Here is a 17,980-nt window from a genome sequence, read left to right on the forward strand (position 1 = left end):
AAGCAATCCAAGTGAGCAAGGGTTTAATCCAATGATCAAATCATATTCATAAGCACTCATGAACGTTCTAACAAACCTTTTCCATGTCTAACACACTTTAGACATTCTACACACCAATTAATGTCAGTCTTCATTCATATCTACTTGCGACATATGAAAGACTGTGGACCAATCGAATAATTTTATTATTCTGAAATAATATAATTATTCAGGATGTCAAAACATGCAAAGTGAAACACAAGAATAATACTAATCCTATATGGCCCCAAACTTTTGAGTGTAAATAAAACACTTTTTATTTGTCACCATATTGATTACTCATTATTTGTTGTTTCGGTTAATCAACTTATTACGTGAATTATAACTACGGTTGTCCCATGCTCTTAGCATGCACACTATGTTTTCCTATTGTCTTTACTTTATGAAATAGTATAATTGAATAACATTTCCAATCACACTGATTTCACAATTTCCAATCCTTACCAAAAGCATAAAAATACCAAATTCTTGCCACTTATAGAACATGTTAGATTCTAACATTTTATGCAATGATCATTTCGTAATGTCACTACACCAAAGTCACAAAGACTATTGCCAATGAAATTAGAAAGTCCTCTATTGGGAATTGTTACAAGACAATTCCATAGATATGAAGTCTCATATTCAAAGTACATTCCTTTGAACATCCTTCTTGCATAAAAGTTTCTAATCTAGACATATAGATTCTTAACGTCCAACTCCTAATATGGAAACATTTCTATATTTACCATATGATAACTCATTATTAATAGAATCATATCTAATAATAATAATGTCAGTATGGCCCATCCACTATTATACTTCCAACTGCTCATAAGCAACCAATCATTAGCGAACCTTAGATCGTCCTTTGACAGTTTTTTAATAAACTTAGTCATGTCCGGTTCTAGTCCTTTTTCCCTCTTAATTCACTAGGAATTTGGAAAATTTTAGAACGGTCAAACATTATAGCATATGCAATCGACCCTGTACCCGAAGCGTATTAGACATGATGCATAATATCATACATAAAGACGTGATACTTTACAAGTCTTTTGCCATAATATTTCTATTTGTCATGCTCTCATAATTCGAACAATGAAAAGGGATGCCATAATCATAATCGAACTTTGAGAACGCAAATCATATATTTGACTAAATTTGATAAAATTTCTCGATCTAAGCTCCTAGATTTCGAAACGAAGTATAGAATTCTCTCCCTTAATTATAGCAAAAAAAGTTTTTCAAACTTGGCACTTTGCAAATTGAAACTTTTGTTTTCTATAATTATTATTGCTAACTTGCAACACTTGAAATAATAATCATGCTCCCACTAACATGATTATTATCTCCTTACTAGCATAACATTTATGCTCCCACTAGGTTTGACATGTATTCAGAAATCAACTGAACCTCTAGAAAACAATGCTTATTGATTTTCTAAAGTTCATATTTCTAATACTAAGACACTTCGATAAGACTTTATCTAAGCTTCTCAACCTCGTACACCTTTTCTTAGATAACCCACGTATATGTCTAAAAGATTCTAGAACTTATAGCAATAAGTCTAAAAATGTCCAGATCCATTTTTCATTTCCCACAATTCGAACTATGAAGCGGGATGACGTAATCATAGTCGAATCTGAGAAATCCAAATTACACAATGATATCTTCAAAATCACTCTTAGTGAAAGCATTTCCTCACAATCATTTTAATGAAGGAGAGAAACCTTATGACACTTTGATTTTATGGTGTATGTGCACTTATCCATGTGAATTTGTCATAACCATAATCATAGATAATGTTAGTCACAAATCTAAACTCTTATGGACAGAACTTGTTATTCTTGATTTCTTGCCATCAAGAGTCCCACCATTGCTTCCAAGTTATTGAGCAGCTCACCCCTACATTTCAATGTACTTTCCATTGATCAAGGTGCCTTGCCCATATGCAATCCATTGATAACTCATAGAACTCACATGCATAGTTGACTAAACTAAAATGGCACAGAAACAAGAATATGTCAACACGATATGTTAGAAACCTAAAGTCGTGTGCTAGTGATTATTGATTAGGTTTATTCTTGATTAGTTCTTGAAACTTTTCAAGATTATTTAGTCTCCCACTGACCTCTTGAGATATATGATTCTCTTGTCAAGAAACATTCCTTAACAAAACAAAATATTCAAGTGTTAGTGTGAAATCTTATCAAGACTAACACTCAACTTAATTTGTTGTAGTTGGTATTTGTCTTCTTCAGGACATCACAACTTAAGTGTTATAAATGTACTTAAGATGTGTCACTCGATGTCACAATCCTAATTCAATATTGGAACGAAGTATGACTCATTTTAATGTCTTAACCACCATAGAAATTCATGATTCCTCTTCTTAGCCAAACTAGTGTACTAAGGTGTTCATATAGGATGAATTGGAATATGGTTCCTTACAATTACTAAGAAGATCATAAAACTTGATATAGAAGTACTCTCCCTTCTTCTCAGATTGGAGAAACTTCTGATCTTTCTGCCTTATTGATTCTTCTTATTGGTTCTGCCATTCATTGAACCTTTTCAATGGTTCAGAATCATGCTTAATCCTATAAGCATAGCATATTCACTAATCCTTTAGTAAATATAACGAATAATCTTATTGGTATTTACGATAGACTTAACTGGTGCACAACATTGTGAACCCGATCTCCTAGTCCTTCACTCGACTCTTTTTCAAGGAATTAGTCTTAAAATTTCTAAGTACCAAGACTTCCATACATCACATGATTCAAATCATATGATTCCAAGATTCTGTCTAATTGAAACTTGGGCGATGTGAAACTTTCCATACTAAGAAAATTTCAACATTTCCATAAATAATATAACTAAGAAGCACATCCATTTATTGTAGAAATACGCAAACATCAATTTTTCATAACGATTTCATTGCAAGGATATAAATAAGTCAAACCAAAAGTTTGTTCTATTCATAAAAGCAGCGGAAAACATGTCCTTACAATGCAAAATCAAATTGAAAAACTATGTAACTAAATATTCCTAACAAATCTATCATAACTCTCTAAGCTCAAAATCCGATCTTCAAATCCATACGATCGTAATCCATTTCTTCGTGATCCGACTCATCTTGCTCTTCCATCAAGCTTACTCCCTTTTCTTTGATCCTGCAAAACATCCAAATGTAATCTTAATAAATCGTGTATTAAGAATCAATGAATAGGAACTTAGATAGTGGATTTTACCTGAAGTAGATCCATACGTCTTGACTCTCCCATCTCTTTGATCTCTCAGGTATACAGGGCAGCTTCGTCTCTAACGCCCCTTTTCATGACAATGGAAACAGGTGGATTTATCTGGAGTGTCCATAGAAGCATGGTAGGTTGAATTACTAGACAAAATTGCCCCATTGCTTCGCCAAATCATATCTGATTCAGCAGCAATGAGCATGTAAGTCAGGTCAAAGAGGGTTGCATCAAGATCCACCATATAATACTCTCTTACAAAATCATTATTGTTGGATTAATGTCTAAGTCCATAACTATAATTGGTAAGACTTGACCCGACCCGGCATGTTCCATTTGGGTTGCATGGCATCATGCACTTGGATAGACTATAATGAGAGAAATAAGACACTTATGGTTATTAATATATTATAAGTTCTAGTATATTAATAATAAGAATAATAAGATTATTTAATTAGTATTGATCAAGAATTAATCTAGGATTAATTAAGTGATCAAAAGAAGACTAATTAAATATATGGGTTGATTGTGTAAATCGTCCATACTTGTATAGTGGGCTAATGATCCATGGATAATCAAGTTGGGCTAAAACCCATAAGATGGTCCATGGATGCTCCATGGTGTATTTGAACCCATGGATCCAAGGAAATGGAAAGCCATGACAATTAGGGTTTACCCTAATTGTAACACTATATAAAGATCTTATTCTTGACCAAAATCGGCCACTAGTGAGTGTAAAAAAGGGCTAGCCGATTTCATGAGTTATGGATTTCTCTCAAGTTATTCCAAGTGTATTTGGTGTTGTGTGAACCATTTGAGGTGTCACACTTCAGGCACTAGGCACTCAAGCTTCATGAAGACATTCTCCATCAAAGAGGTATGTATTCTTTCTTGTTATATTGATAGTTTTGTATGCTAGATTAGGATAATACCTTGGATGTTCATATTTGCATGTATAATAGAGAAAACATAGATCCAAGGTATTTAGGGTTGCATGTACACTTAGGAGTGTTAGAATGCTCAAAACCCAACAGTGGTATCAGAGCCTAGGCTTGTTTTCTTGTTATACTTGAAAAAGTAGCTGGAAAATCGAGTTTTGATGCTGTCTGCCCAGCAGACTCGCCGAGTCCAAGGCAAAATGCATCCAACTCGCCGAGTTGGTTCGTGCACTCGACGAGTTGGACCCCGAGACAGCATAAATTCGACTTTTTTGGCTGGAATTGGACTAGGAACATTACCCTAAGATATTTTTGGACTTATAAACTTGTTTTTGATGTGGTAATGTTCATGCTAATCCAATTTCAAAGATAATTTTCAATAGATTCATGTTTTGTATTAGTTTAAGGTTTAGACTAATTACATGAAACAGTTTGATTTGAATTATCTTGTTCTTATGAGTTTCTTAGATTAATAGAAAAATTGAGTGAAATAGTTGTTTTCAATCCAAATTAATCTAAGATTTGATTCTAAAATGTGTTTTTGTAACTTGTCCTCAAGTTATATGAAAAGTCACATTTAAGTTTCATAAAACTCATAAAAGGTGGCAAAGGTTACAAAACTGAAGAGTCTAGTTCTAATTAAATGGTTTTATGACTCCATAAGTTGTCCTCAAGTTATGGAGGACCAAGAGTCTCTTCATTAAATAATAAATAAATAAATAAAAAGTGTAACCTTAATTAATTCCGTAAGTTATAAAATAAAGAAAAGTTATTCATTTATTAGTTTAAAGTCTTCCATAACTTGTCCTCAAGTTATGGAACTTGAAGAGCTTTTGGATTAAAACTACTTTAAACACATAAGTTATGGAATTAATTAGTTTTGAATAGTTTCAAAAACTTGCCCTCAAGTTTTGGAATTTGAAAAGTTTTCACTTATGAATACTTTAATTCCAAGTTAGCCCTTAGAATTTTAAAGAGTTAAAATTCAACCCTTATACTTTACAATATTATAAGTTAATAATATATATATATATATATATATATATATATATATATATATATTCACATATATATATGTATAAGAGTAAAGTCAGTCTTATCGCTAGTACGCCTCATTCATGAAGTCGGTCTATAAAGTGGGTATAAGGTTGTTGCCTATAAAATGGCAACTTAATGGGTGTCCACTCTCACCCACCGCTTGCTTGACTGGTGGAGGGTTGTTAGCCGAACAGGTTTCACAGGATTATAATTCTCCCTTCATTAAAAGTATTAATGATAAATACTAAGTAACTAAACTGTTAATAATACCCAATTTTAGTTACTTAGGAAAATGTGAATAAGGTTCTAATCCATGAAATTACACTTTGTACTTTGTTGAAGTTGGTTAGTGGAGCGTGTGTGGTTAACCGACACACTAACTCGTATTTAATAAGGTAGGCAAAGGGTAACTTAATGTTTATCTTAGTATCCATGGAGCGTGTGTGGTTAACCGACACATCGATTGAGGGGTAAACACTTAAGGGTACCAATTAATTTGCATGCACTACTAGAAAAACAGCCTTTTACGACGCTCATTGCGCGTCGTAAAAGGCTCAGACAACGCGCAAATGCGCATCAAGGAAGACCCTGTCATAAAGGGAGACGACATGCTTTTACGCGTCGTCTATAAACGACGCGCATTTATGACGCTCATTTACGACGCGCATTTACGACGCGCAATGCGCATCAAGAAAGGCCCTGTCATAAAGGAAGACGACACGCATTCATGTGTCATAACCTTACGACGTGCGTGTTAATGACACACAATGTGTATCAAGAAATCCCCCGTCAAGAAAGTCCATGTCATAAATGAAGATGACACACATTTTTGCGTATCGTAATTTTAAATTTTTAAAAAAAAAATTTATTAATTTACTTATTTTCATATTAAATTTGCATTTCATGTCTCATAATGGAAAATAAAATACCATATACAAATAATACAATGCATTGCACAAAAGGTAATGTTATACAAATAATCATTCTAATAGTAGACAAATGTAATACATCAAATGTGAAAAAGGTGAAAGTCATCAACTAATAATAGTTGAACTACAAGAACTTGTTGCCCACCTTCACAACATCCGAGCTACTTTGCTTGACATTATGCACATAAACAAGACCTACACATGGCAAATCGGTAACTTAACATGCAATACAATAATGAAATATGTTTAAAAATTTTCTATTGTTTTGAACACCTACATGACCAGCAAGCTTTTTTATACTCGGTAACTTAACATGCAATACAATAAAAAAAATATGTTTAAAAATTTTCTATTGTTTTGAACACCTACTGATCAACAAGCTTTTTTATACTCGGTAACTTAACATGCAATACAATAAATAAATATGTTTAAAAAATGCGTATAAATGTCAAAAAACAAGATAGGAGCCAATCATTCTATGACACAAGGAAAAATATCCCTAGAGAACTATGAAAAAAATATGAAACAAATGAATGAAAGTGCATTGCTATTTCTTTAATACTTACTGCATAGAGTAAGACTTGGCCATCATCCATAGTTTTGAAGGACAATGATGTCTCGCTATGTTGCGCATACTAAAAATTAAAAAGAAAAAAATTGAGTGACATATGGACTTATCTAGCTTACTGAAATAGACATACAAAAGATTTTGTTGTACTAGCTTGCTGAAATAGACATACAAAAGATATAAGGAAAAGACCAAAATGCCCTTGTGTGAAAGTAGCGAGAAAATAAAATTGGTAATTTTTTTAATCAGCTAGCCTAACAAGAATTAAGGCAACTGTTATGCAAGATCTAACACGACATAGAAGTTACTTACCAGAATTTCATGATATACAAATGTACGAAGAGCCTCCCCTGTCACAGCCTTAATCTCAGGCCTGAATTACTTGACTGAATCCAGATAAGAAAGATAAACACGCCGATGGTTTGGCTGCGGACACTATGCTCCAAATTCTTGAACATACATACCAAAAAGACACACTTCTACACCTTCAATTTTCTGAAACAACAGAACCACCTAAAACAACAAAGCCTAGTTTAGGGATTCACATACCAGAACCAAAAGATAGTGCCAGCGCATATAACTGGGTAGATTTTTTAGAGTATAATATATTGTATAGGAAGAGATGTAGGGAAAGATGCTATAATAAACAAATCAACAAAAGTAGTACGGTTGAAATACCTTAGACTTATACCCAAAATCCACAGGGCAATTTTCCTCTTGAAAGATCTTAAGAAATTGTTGCTTGACTTCCAACTTCTTGTCCACAGAAGAGACCACTTTGACAACAAGTGCTTCTGCTCCAGGAACCTAATAATAAAGAAAATGTAAGATACATACTTTATTGTTCATTCATAATGTATGGTATGGAGTTTTCTTTTCTTTTTTTTGGGGGGGGGGGATTATAACATCACCTCATCATAAGTTTTCCCATAGAACCTTGCGCACTCTAATCTCTCCTGCTTCAGTTTTCCAAACAAGCTGCTCTCTATGTGATCACTAAGTATGGTTCGAGGTAAATCTTTTGCTCCAAGTACAACACTCTGTGGTAAAGGCATCCTCTCTCCTCTTTCAACTTCTTCCATATAACAATTTGGACAAGTATAGGCAGGGTTCAAAACTCATCTTTTCAACTACACATAGTTGACACGAGTTCTCACTCATCGAGTGTTCCAGAGCTTGATTCTTTTCTACTTTTTCTTTGCTCTGTATAAAATGAGAGATTAAAAAACAAACACAAAACAAAACAGACCTCCATAAAGTAAAATACAATATCTAACCTGGCCAACCCACTACCTAAGACGTGTTATATGTTCACGAACCTACTCTGATGTACTTTAAACATATAATATTATAATACATGTACTTTAAACATATAATATTATAATACATGTCAAGCTTTATATTCATAATAATTAATTAGTTATAAACATATAATAGATTAAATAAAACACCTGAATATATGTTCTACAGTTTCTTAATTGACTTGAGCAAGTGACTCATATACATGATGCCCACTTGAAATTCCAAGAATACCCTTAATTTCTTCAAACCAATGGGGGTTGATAGGCCTCATCCAAACACAATGTTCATTTAGCTTTCTCTAACAATGGTGGTGCCTCCATAAACAAATGCAAAGTACAACGGTTTGTTATGTTAATGTCATATTTTGGAAATAAATAATGTTTGAACTAAAAAATGCTGAATGTTAGGTGGATATACTCACCATATCAAGATCCAAGCATTGCATAAAGACCAACTATATCCTCATCAACAACAATGTTGATGTTGGGATCCACAGACACAATATTACCTCGTTCATAGCAAGCCAATGAGTTCATTCAAGCCAACAGGTTACAAATAAAAAATCATAAGTGCATACGACAAATGTAAAGCATGCAGTTATATATTGTTGTTCAAAGACGTAAAGTGGAATACTTTATTTAGCTCTCATGAGGAGAAGAGCAGCTGTAATTGCAATTCCAGCAGATAAAGTTGGGTGTTCTCTTATAATTGTAAGTTGATCTGTTAAGACACAAAAGTATGAGATAAAACTAATCCAAGAAATATCAACTTATCAAGCCTCTACAATAAGGCATCACTGTTGATTTTTAATCATAAAATAAATGTTTGGTAGTTGTAAAAAAGAAAAATTCACCTTTGATCTTACTGAACACCAAATCTTCATAACTCCTATATTGTGCTGTGTATTGAACTACATGATCCTGGAAATGAGCATGAAAAGTAAGACTTGTTAGTGTCTTATAAGAAATTGAGGTGCGATGTTAACTGATAATCACACAGAACAAACTAGAAGGGTAATAAAGTTAACAATCAGAGAGCATAAATGAAGGAGAAATAACTAATTTGGCTCCAACTTATGTTGCATAAAACTTATATTCTTGAGAAGAATTGCCAGTGTCTTACATTAAATTCATATTCTAAGGGGACAATTCTGATAATCTAGTTGAGTATTTAAGTAGTATGCTGAAAAGAGCTTCTAATGTGCACCATCTTCTTAACCTACCCGAAATATAAGCATGTATACACAAACTTGAATCACGCTTGATCATTTATGTATCAATCTATCTCTTGTTTACATATAACAGAGGTATGTGATTACATTTAGCTAAGTTTCATACTAAAAACAATAGAATCTCAATGACAACCAATCATCCCATAGATGAAAAAGCCACCTGAAATAGCATGCAAAGAGATACAGATACACATTAACGCATACGAACAACTAGACTATATATCAAAATACCAGATTTAAATTATCATACTAGTCCTTAATAAAATCCATCATAGAACGCACGCAGATAAACATTCATCGTATATACGAAAGCCCTAACTATAAGGAAAGCTGCACAAGAAATGAAACGCACCCGAACATGAGACATAGATATTGATAGAGTACCTAAAGAGTTCGAATATGAGTGGACGAATTCTACTGCAGCGACTAGGCGGAATTGGATGGTGAATTAGCGACAACGTCGCCGATCATGTTCTCCTTGCTTCTCCGTTTCTCGATCTCCCAATTTGTTTCAGTTGATTCCTTCTTCCACCTTTTGCCATTTTCTTCTCAGCCTACCCAATCCCATCTTCTCCCCAAATCACTCGAAAGCGTAACCCCTAATTCACTTATTCAACACTGGGATTAATTTTGTATTTACGGGAAGATAGAGAGGAATAAGATTAATACGAAAGTAAAATAAGCGCAATTTTGGGCCCCATTTCATCTGTTTGTATTTGTGGTTCACCATCTTCAGATATGAATCCCATTTCATCTGTTGTTGTCATAGAAACAAATCATTAAAAACATCAACAAAGATATATGAAATATTAGAAAACCAATTGAATTCTTCTGGAATTAGGTTACTAATATTCTAATCATAGGAAAACAGTTCATCAATTTGACCAAATCAAGGTAGCCTCAATTTCGTGCTTCATATTTCATAAACCATATCAGTAAGAAGAAAGTGATAATATTCAATTAAAAATGAATCAAGAACCAAAAAAAGTTAAAAACAAAGAATGAAAGGGAGACGAAGGAGACAGTCCCAAATCTATTAGGTATAAACAGTTCTTTTTTTGTTGATTGGTTTAATTGAGGCAATCCATCAAACACTTGGTATGCATTTTGAATAAAGAGAAACCATGAGACAGCTATTATCACTTACATACTTCCAACTTACAACCCACTCCATCAAAAACAATCATGTTAGAAATTAAAAGAAATAGATTGAATGATATGTAATTAGATTTAACAAGACTAATTTATTATATCAAGAACAAAGTCAAACAATCTTGATATGAATAAATGGAATAAATATTACCTAGCATAAATAATCCCAATGTGGTTCATATGTTTGACCATTTTCATAATGAAATATTTGCATAGCTTCTCCATTTTCAATAGGTAGAAATGTCCAAGCAGAAATCCTTGATTCAATTCCAGCAACAACTTTATCCTTCAAATCAAAGATCAAACATTACATATATTGTTTAGAATTCTTCATTGATGTTACATATGTTTAGGTTTGATTATGAACAGGATCACAGATGAATCGGTTTACCTGAGCTTTGTTGAGAAACTGTCTCTAATTGGGGACCATTGATGCCTGATCCTTGTTTGTCTTGATCCACATTCTCGCTTCCATGCTGTAAATCATCTATCTTCTAGACTATGGTCTCGTCAGATTCATCATTTTCTAGGTAAACGATTCCATCTCCTTCTCCTTGCTTCCCTTTACCAACATCCTCACTTACTAGCGGTAAATCCTCTGTGACCTTATCTCCACCTGTGTCTGGTTCACCGCCCTACTTTATCGCGTTATTCACATCACCTACTACAGAATTCTCCTAAACGACTTCCACCTTGATCATTGATTCGGAAGAAACAGCAGGAGATGTAGTTGATATGCCATCAATTTTATCAGATTTTTTGCACCTTATAGCCGTCTTCAGAGGAGGCATGTCTGATTTGTATATGACCCAACTTCAATGACTTGTTTGACGGGACGAGGGTTAGGGTTCTTGTAGCTATTAAAAGGGATTAAAGTACTGATCGATCAACACACACACACACATAGAGAGAGAGAGAGAGAGAAAGAGAGAGAGAGAGAGAGAGAGAGAGAGAGAGAGAGAGAGAGAGAGAGAGAGAGAGAGAGAGAGAGAGAGAGAGAGAGAGAGAGAGAGAGAGAAAGAGAGAGAGAGAGAGAGAGAGAGAGAGAGAGAGAGAGAGAGAGAAAGAGAGAGAGAGAGAGAGAGAGAGAGAGAGAGAGAGAGAGAGAAGAGAGAGAGAGAGAGAGAGAGAGAGAGATAAAGGAGGCATGTCTGATTTGGTAACTTTTTTGAAGATGAATATTGTTTAGGGCTATCAGTAGCACCGTCGACTCTGCTACCACACTGTAATAAACAAATCGCCTTTGAAGGCCCTTCATCATCTTGCACTGCCCTTACTTCCTCCGGTGACAATTTCGAACTCGACAGGGAGAGGCAATTAGTCGACTCAGCTCGCTGACGATGAAGGTTGCCGATGAGGAATGGAAATCGTTTTAAATTATAGGGTTTGTAAACGTGGGGACTCGTTGTAGATGGAGTAGGGTAGAGGTGAAGAGGAGTGAGCGGGGTACTTCAAAATTTTGGGGGATTTTCCCCCTTTAGCTATTAATGAAGGATCAGACTCTCGTTCTTACAACACAGAACGAAGCCAACATAAAACCATGTTTCTGGTGGTGGCGGCTGCTAGGTTTTACAGAGAGAAGGAGGGGAGAAAATGAAGGTCATCGGCAAGTGGAGAGGAATGAATGAGCGGGTCCTCCAAAATTTTGGGGATTTTTGTCGATCGATCATTTCCCGCCTAAAAGGCGTGTTTCATTAAAAATTTATAAAGCGACATACTTACATGATGAACATTTTATAAAAGGCGCCCTCCGCATTTCTTTTTTTTTTCTTTTGTAACACTAATTTTAGGGCACGCACAAATGCGTGTCTTCTATCCTTCAAATTTTGCAAAACTGACACCATTTTTTAGGGCACCCACAAATGCGCGCCCTCTATCGGCGAGTGTCATTGTTTGCGCATCATTAAAGGCCAGTTTTCTAGTAGTGATGGTTACTTCACACCTTGTTTTGTGATCCTCGGCATCCCAGTCACAAAACCTGAAGGGCACACTCGAGATTGAAACATGCCATTGAATAGTTCAATGAATCTCAAAGATCTAGGAGTTTCAAAACCAATTAAAACCTAATAATACATTTCGTTTATCTTGGTGGAAATTGGTGAATCGTCATTCACCTACCTTGAAATATTTTATAACTTGGATTACAGGATACCTCTTCTAAGTTATAAAATAGTTTGTTGGGTCCTAGCCTTAATATTTCAGATTGGGTGTCATATTAAGGACTTTAGATCAACTATCTTGAATATCTCCCAAAAGATGTCTGGTTTAGACATATATGATCTTCCCAAATCTCTTGAAACAAGCTTTCCTAAATGATGATGATGTCCCATGGAAATCATACTTCTTTCACCTCCTCCAATTATTCTCCCTAACCCACAAGTTCAAGGTCACTCAAGCCCTATTGGAAAGGCAAGGTCTAGGTGTGATCACATCTTGGAGATGTAGTTACATATTGACAAGCCAGGAGAGTTGGGTGTCAAAGTCTTGAAAAAGTTGGTGGCTCAATCACTTTCTAAGTCACATAGTGAGTTTCTTTGGAACTCCTATGAAACAGACTATGACAAGACCCTTAATGATCGTATCTAAGATCATCTTCCTAAAAGATTATGGACATTGACAATGGTGACATTGGATATCCAGTAAAGCTTTCTCTTCCCAATGGAAAGGGATCAACCATAGTCAACTCAGTTAACCAAATGGTAAAGAGAAAAGCTAAGTCTGTGGTAGTCCCATGTACCATTATCAAATGGTCCATATGTTTATATTGCCAAAGAAAGGGGCATTGGTTGCAAAGCTGCCAAATTTACCTAAGGATGTTAATGTCAATAAGTTTGACACTACTTCAGGCAAAGTCCACTATCTAACTCTACTAAGTTTCTATTATGAGATTCTTGATACATGATGTGACTGGGTCACATGGTGATGTTTTAAGAATCAAAGAAAAGTGAAGAAACTTAAAGAAAGAATATGTTGAATCTGATGGCGTAGATGGATTTCTATTGCATAGTTTGAAGATCGGATTCTTGAGCTACTTCTTAGGAGTTATGAGATATTGCTTAGGAATAGATAACAACAAGTTTTCATATGGATTGTAAGGATAAGTTTTTCCGTATAGTTTTAAAATAAAAGAAAATTTTTGATTTTATTTATTTTAAAATATCCTTACAATGGCATTTGAGGAAAAATTATTGCTTATATGATTCCATTAATAGCAATAGTGGAAATATGAAATTGATTCTTTCATTTGTGATAATGTCAAAATTTACCAAATAAGGAAAGATTCTCATCACCCAAGTTTCATTTGGACCGGAACTTGGAATCATGCAAGTTGTATAGCATGATGAATGAGAACTTTCAAGTATTGGAAAATTAAGACTAATTACTTGTTCACATGGATGTGTGAGTCAAGTGAAGGACTAAGGGACCGAGTACACATTCTTGTGCACTGGTCAAGTCCACCACAAAAGATTGATAAAACTATTCGACATTGGAAAAAGGTTCCAATGTAAGGCAGAGCGAATAAGAAAAATCAACTTAGGCAGAAAGATAAAAGTTTCTCAAATCTGAAAAGATGGGAGAGTACTTTAGTATTAGTTTTGTGATCATCTTAATGATTAAGAAACCATAGCACAATTAGTTCTCTAAGGAAATCTTAGTGCATTCTCATGACTAAGAAGAGGAACTTGAATTGTTGAAATGGTTAAATCAAGAAGACGAGTCATACTTCGTTCCAATACAAGTCTTAGAGTCATACTCCAAGATTGTAATTTGAGTGACCTGTCTTAAAGAAGGTTTAAAACACTTCTCAAATGTAAGAGTAAAAGTTTTCTACTCTTGTACATTTGAAATTGGTAAGTTGTGATGTTTTGGATAAAACAAAGACCAACTTAGGCCAATTGTGTGAAGTGTTTGTCTTGATTAGAATCCACACTATCTCTTGAATATCTAACAAGAAAGTCTTTTATGTCAAGAGGACATTGGGAGTCTTAAAGGTCTTGAAAGTCTCAAGAACTAATCAAGAATAAAACCTGAAGTTCTTCACTAGCACACGACTTGAGGATTATAACCTATTGTGTTGACATATTCTGCGCCCATTCCAGTTAAAGTTGGCTTTGCATATGAGTTCTTAGAGTTCTCAATTTGTTGCACAACAACTTGGAAGCAATGGCAGGCCCTTGAGTTCAGTCCATATGAGTTTGGATTTGTCATTATCCTTGTCTTGTGACTATGATTTTGATAATTCACATGGATAAGAACACATACACCATTAAATCTAAGTGTCATAAGGTTTCTCTCCGATTCATGAAAATGATGGTGACGAAACACTTTCACTAAGTAGATTTTAGTTAGATAACAATTGTGATATTTGCATTCTCAAAGTCGTTAGTGGAGCGTGTGTGGTTAACCGGCACACTAACATGGACTTGTGAGAAGTGGAAAAACGGTCTAACCATTATGATTACGGCATCCCTCTTCATAATTGTTTAGACACACAAGTGTGCTATCTAAGGGAAGGTGTATGATTTTGATAAAGTTTTAACAAAACAATATAGTATCAGAAATCTGAACTTTCGTAAGAAAGTCTGCTAATTTCTGAGTACATGTCAAAGCTAGTGGGAGCATAAGTGTTATGATAATAATCATCATGTTAGTGGGAGCATGATAATTATGATAAGTATTGCAAGCTAGCAATGTTAATTATAGAAAACAAAAGTTTCAATTGGGAAAGAGTTGTTTTGCTATAATTAAGGGAGAGGAAATTATACATCATCGCAAATCTATAAGCTTAGATCGTGAGGTTTTAATCATTCAGTCGAGGATATATATATATATATATATATATATATATATATATATATATATATATATATATATATATTAATTTCATGTTGGAATGGCTCAATATAAGGAAATTCTATATATGGGTCCATTATTTGCGTTCTAAAATTCGATTATGATTACGGCATCCCTTTTCATAATCTGAATTATGAGAACTTGGCAAATTGAAATGGAAATGTTATAGCAAAAGACTGGTTTCGTCTTTATGTGAGACATCATGAATCGATTCCTATATGCTTCGGATATAGGATCGATTACATGTGCTATATTCATCCTTTCTAAAATTTTCCAAATGCTTGGGGCATTAAGAAGGGAAAAGGTTTAGAACTGGATATGACTAAAAGGATTAAACAATTGTCAAGGACAATCTAAGGTTTACCAAATATTGGGTGCTCAAGGACAGTTGCAAGTATAGTGATAATTTTGGAAGGACCATATTGACATAATCTGTAACGAGGCAACTCCTGTTCAGAAGTGATAGTCAAAATGGAATATGGAAATGTTTCAAAGTTAGAAATTATTCAATATGTGTAAGATTAGGAAACTTAATGCAAGAAGGATGTTTCCAAGGAGCTGATCTCCTTTGGAATACTCTGTAATGATTGTTGTCAAGTCTTTCTGACTTTGTGCATAATCATTACAAGAGGATCAATGCATATAAGTTTAGAATCTAATAGATTTCAGTAAATGACATGAATTTGGAATTCTTGTACTTGCAATAAGGATTTGGGAGTGTGAAAAGAGAATCATTGAAGTTATGTTCAATGGATCTAGTTCACAAAAGTAAAGATCATAGACAAACATAGTATGCATACTTGGTGTATGGCATGACTAGTGTTTAGAAAACATAGTGTACATGCTTGGAGCATGGGACAACTATTGTTTTAAATTCAAGAATAAAGTTGATAGCTGAAACAGTATACAATGAATAATGTGTAATCATATGGTGATAAATAAAAGGTGTTTTATTTATGTTCATAGGTTTTGATACCATATTGGATTCAATTATTATTGTGTTTCATTTTGCATGTTTTGACTTCAAGAATAAACTAGGTTATTCTTCCGGAATGACTAAGTTATTCAAACCATCCACAGTCGGTAATATGTTGCAAGTAGATATGAATTAAGACTGTCATGGGTTGGCTTGTAGAGGTCTAAGGTGTTGGACAAAGGGCTAGAACACTCATGAGTGCTCATAAGTTCTGAGTATTGGATTCAACCCGCGCTCATTGGAATCACTTCATGGATTTTATCACGAGTGATCATGAGACAATAATATCTTATATTCTTCAAACCTAGAGATATGAGTTGTTACTATGAGTTGGTTGTACATTGATTGCACGAAAACACATTTGGTAACTCGGTGCTATAAAATGTGCCTTTGTGTATGATTCAACAAGTAGTAGAACAAGCCATATGAGTCGAAGTTTATCCATTCCTTTTACCTTCGGGATAAAAGTGATATCTGTGGGCCCCTCGATGATTTGATGATGACAAATGGAAGTGCTCGGCCGGGTCAGGACTGATTTGATTTGTTTAATTAGTCAGTCGTCATAAATCGGAAATCGGGAAAAAACAAATGGACAGGGAGAATGATTATAATCCATGTCTCAGTTCATATGATATCTAGAATGGAGGAATATATGATCCATTATCTATTGGACAAGTCATTGACAAAGGTCAGAGTTCATCGACAAGGTCAGAGTTCGATAGAAGCTTTTGAGAGCTACGATTGCCAGTTTGTTCTTGACGTCCTACGCAATAATAGTTTTAGACTTATCCAAGTGGGAGACTGTTGGATTAATGTTTAAGTCCATAACTGTAATTGGTAAGACTTGACCCGACCCGGCATGGTCCATTTGGGTTGCATGGCATCATGCACTTGGATAGACTATAATGAGAGAAATAGGACACTTATGGTTATTAATATATTATAAGTTCTAGTATATTAATAATAAGAATAATAAGATTATTTAATTAGTATTGATCAAGAATTAATCTAGGATTAATTAAGTGATCAAAAGAAGGCTAATTAAATATATGGGTGGATTGTGTAAATCATCCATACTTGTATAGTGGGCTAATGCTCCATGGATAATCAAGTTGGGCTAAAACCCATAGGATGGTCCATGGATGCTCCATGGTGTATTTGAACCCATGGATCCAAGGAAATGGAAAGCCATGACAATTAGGGTTTACCCTAATTGTAACACTATATAAAGATCTTATTCTTGACCAAAATCGGCCACTAGTGAGTGTAAAAGAAGGGCTAGCCGATTTCATGAGTTGTGGATTTCTCTCAAGTTATTCCAAGTGTATTTGGTGTTGTGTGAACCATTTGAGGTGTCACACTTGGGGCACTAGGCACTCAAGCATCATTAAGACATTCTACATCAAAGAGGTATGTATTCTATCTTGTTATATTGATAGTTTTGTATGCTAGATTAGGATAATACCTTGGATGTTCATATTTGCATGTATAATAGAGAAAACATAGATCCAAGGTATTTAGGGTTGCATGTACACTTAGGAGTGTTAGAATGGTCAAAACCCAACAATTATATGATTCAGGAAGTGACTGAAGAACCCAGTCAATAGCCAACTTCCTTGGGAAAGTCGCACCCAACATCCTCAACCTATCGATGTGTGATTTCATCCCTAGGACGTGAGCACACACTAGTTTACCATCTTCATGTTTCATTGCCAATAGG

The 17,980-nt window shown here is 34.6% G+C and overlaps 1 protein-coding gene across 1 annotated transcript; it reads right to left on the bottom strand.

Annotated features, from left to right (window-relative positions):
* Window positions 1-7,367: 7,367 nt before the first annotated feature.
* LOC128131449 (histone acetyltransferase HAC1-like) lies at window positions 7,368-7,956 on the bottom strand. The gene is made up of 2 exons (XM_052768046.1): window positions 7,657-7,956; window positions 7,368-7,552 (listed from the first exon to the last, which is right to left on the bottom strand). Exons 1-2 carry the CDS (start codon window positions 7,825-7,827, stop codon window positions 7,397-7,399), a joined length of 327 nt encoding a protein of 108 aa, XP_052624006.1. The 5' UTR covers window positions 7,828-7,956; the 3' UTR covers window positions 7,368-7,396.
* Window positions 7,957-17,980: the final 10,024 nt, after the last annotated feature.

This window comes from Lactuca sativa, chromosome 1 (assembly GCF_002870075.4).
Source record: "Lactuca sativa cultivar Salinas chromosome 1, Lsat_Salinas_v11, whole genome shotgun sequence".
In the NCBI taxonomy this organism is placed as follows: Eukaryota; Viridiplantae; Streptophyta; class Magnoliopsida; order Asterales; family Asteraceae; genus Lactuca; species Lactuca sativa.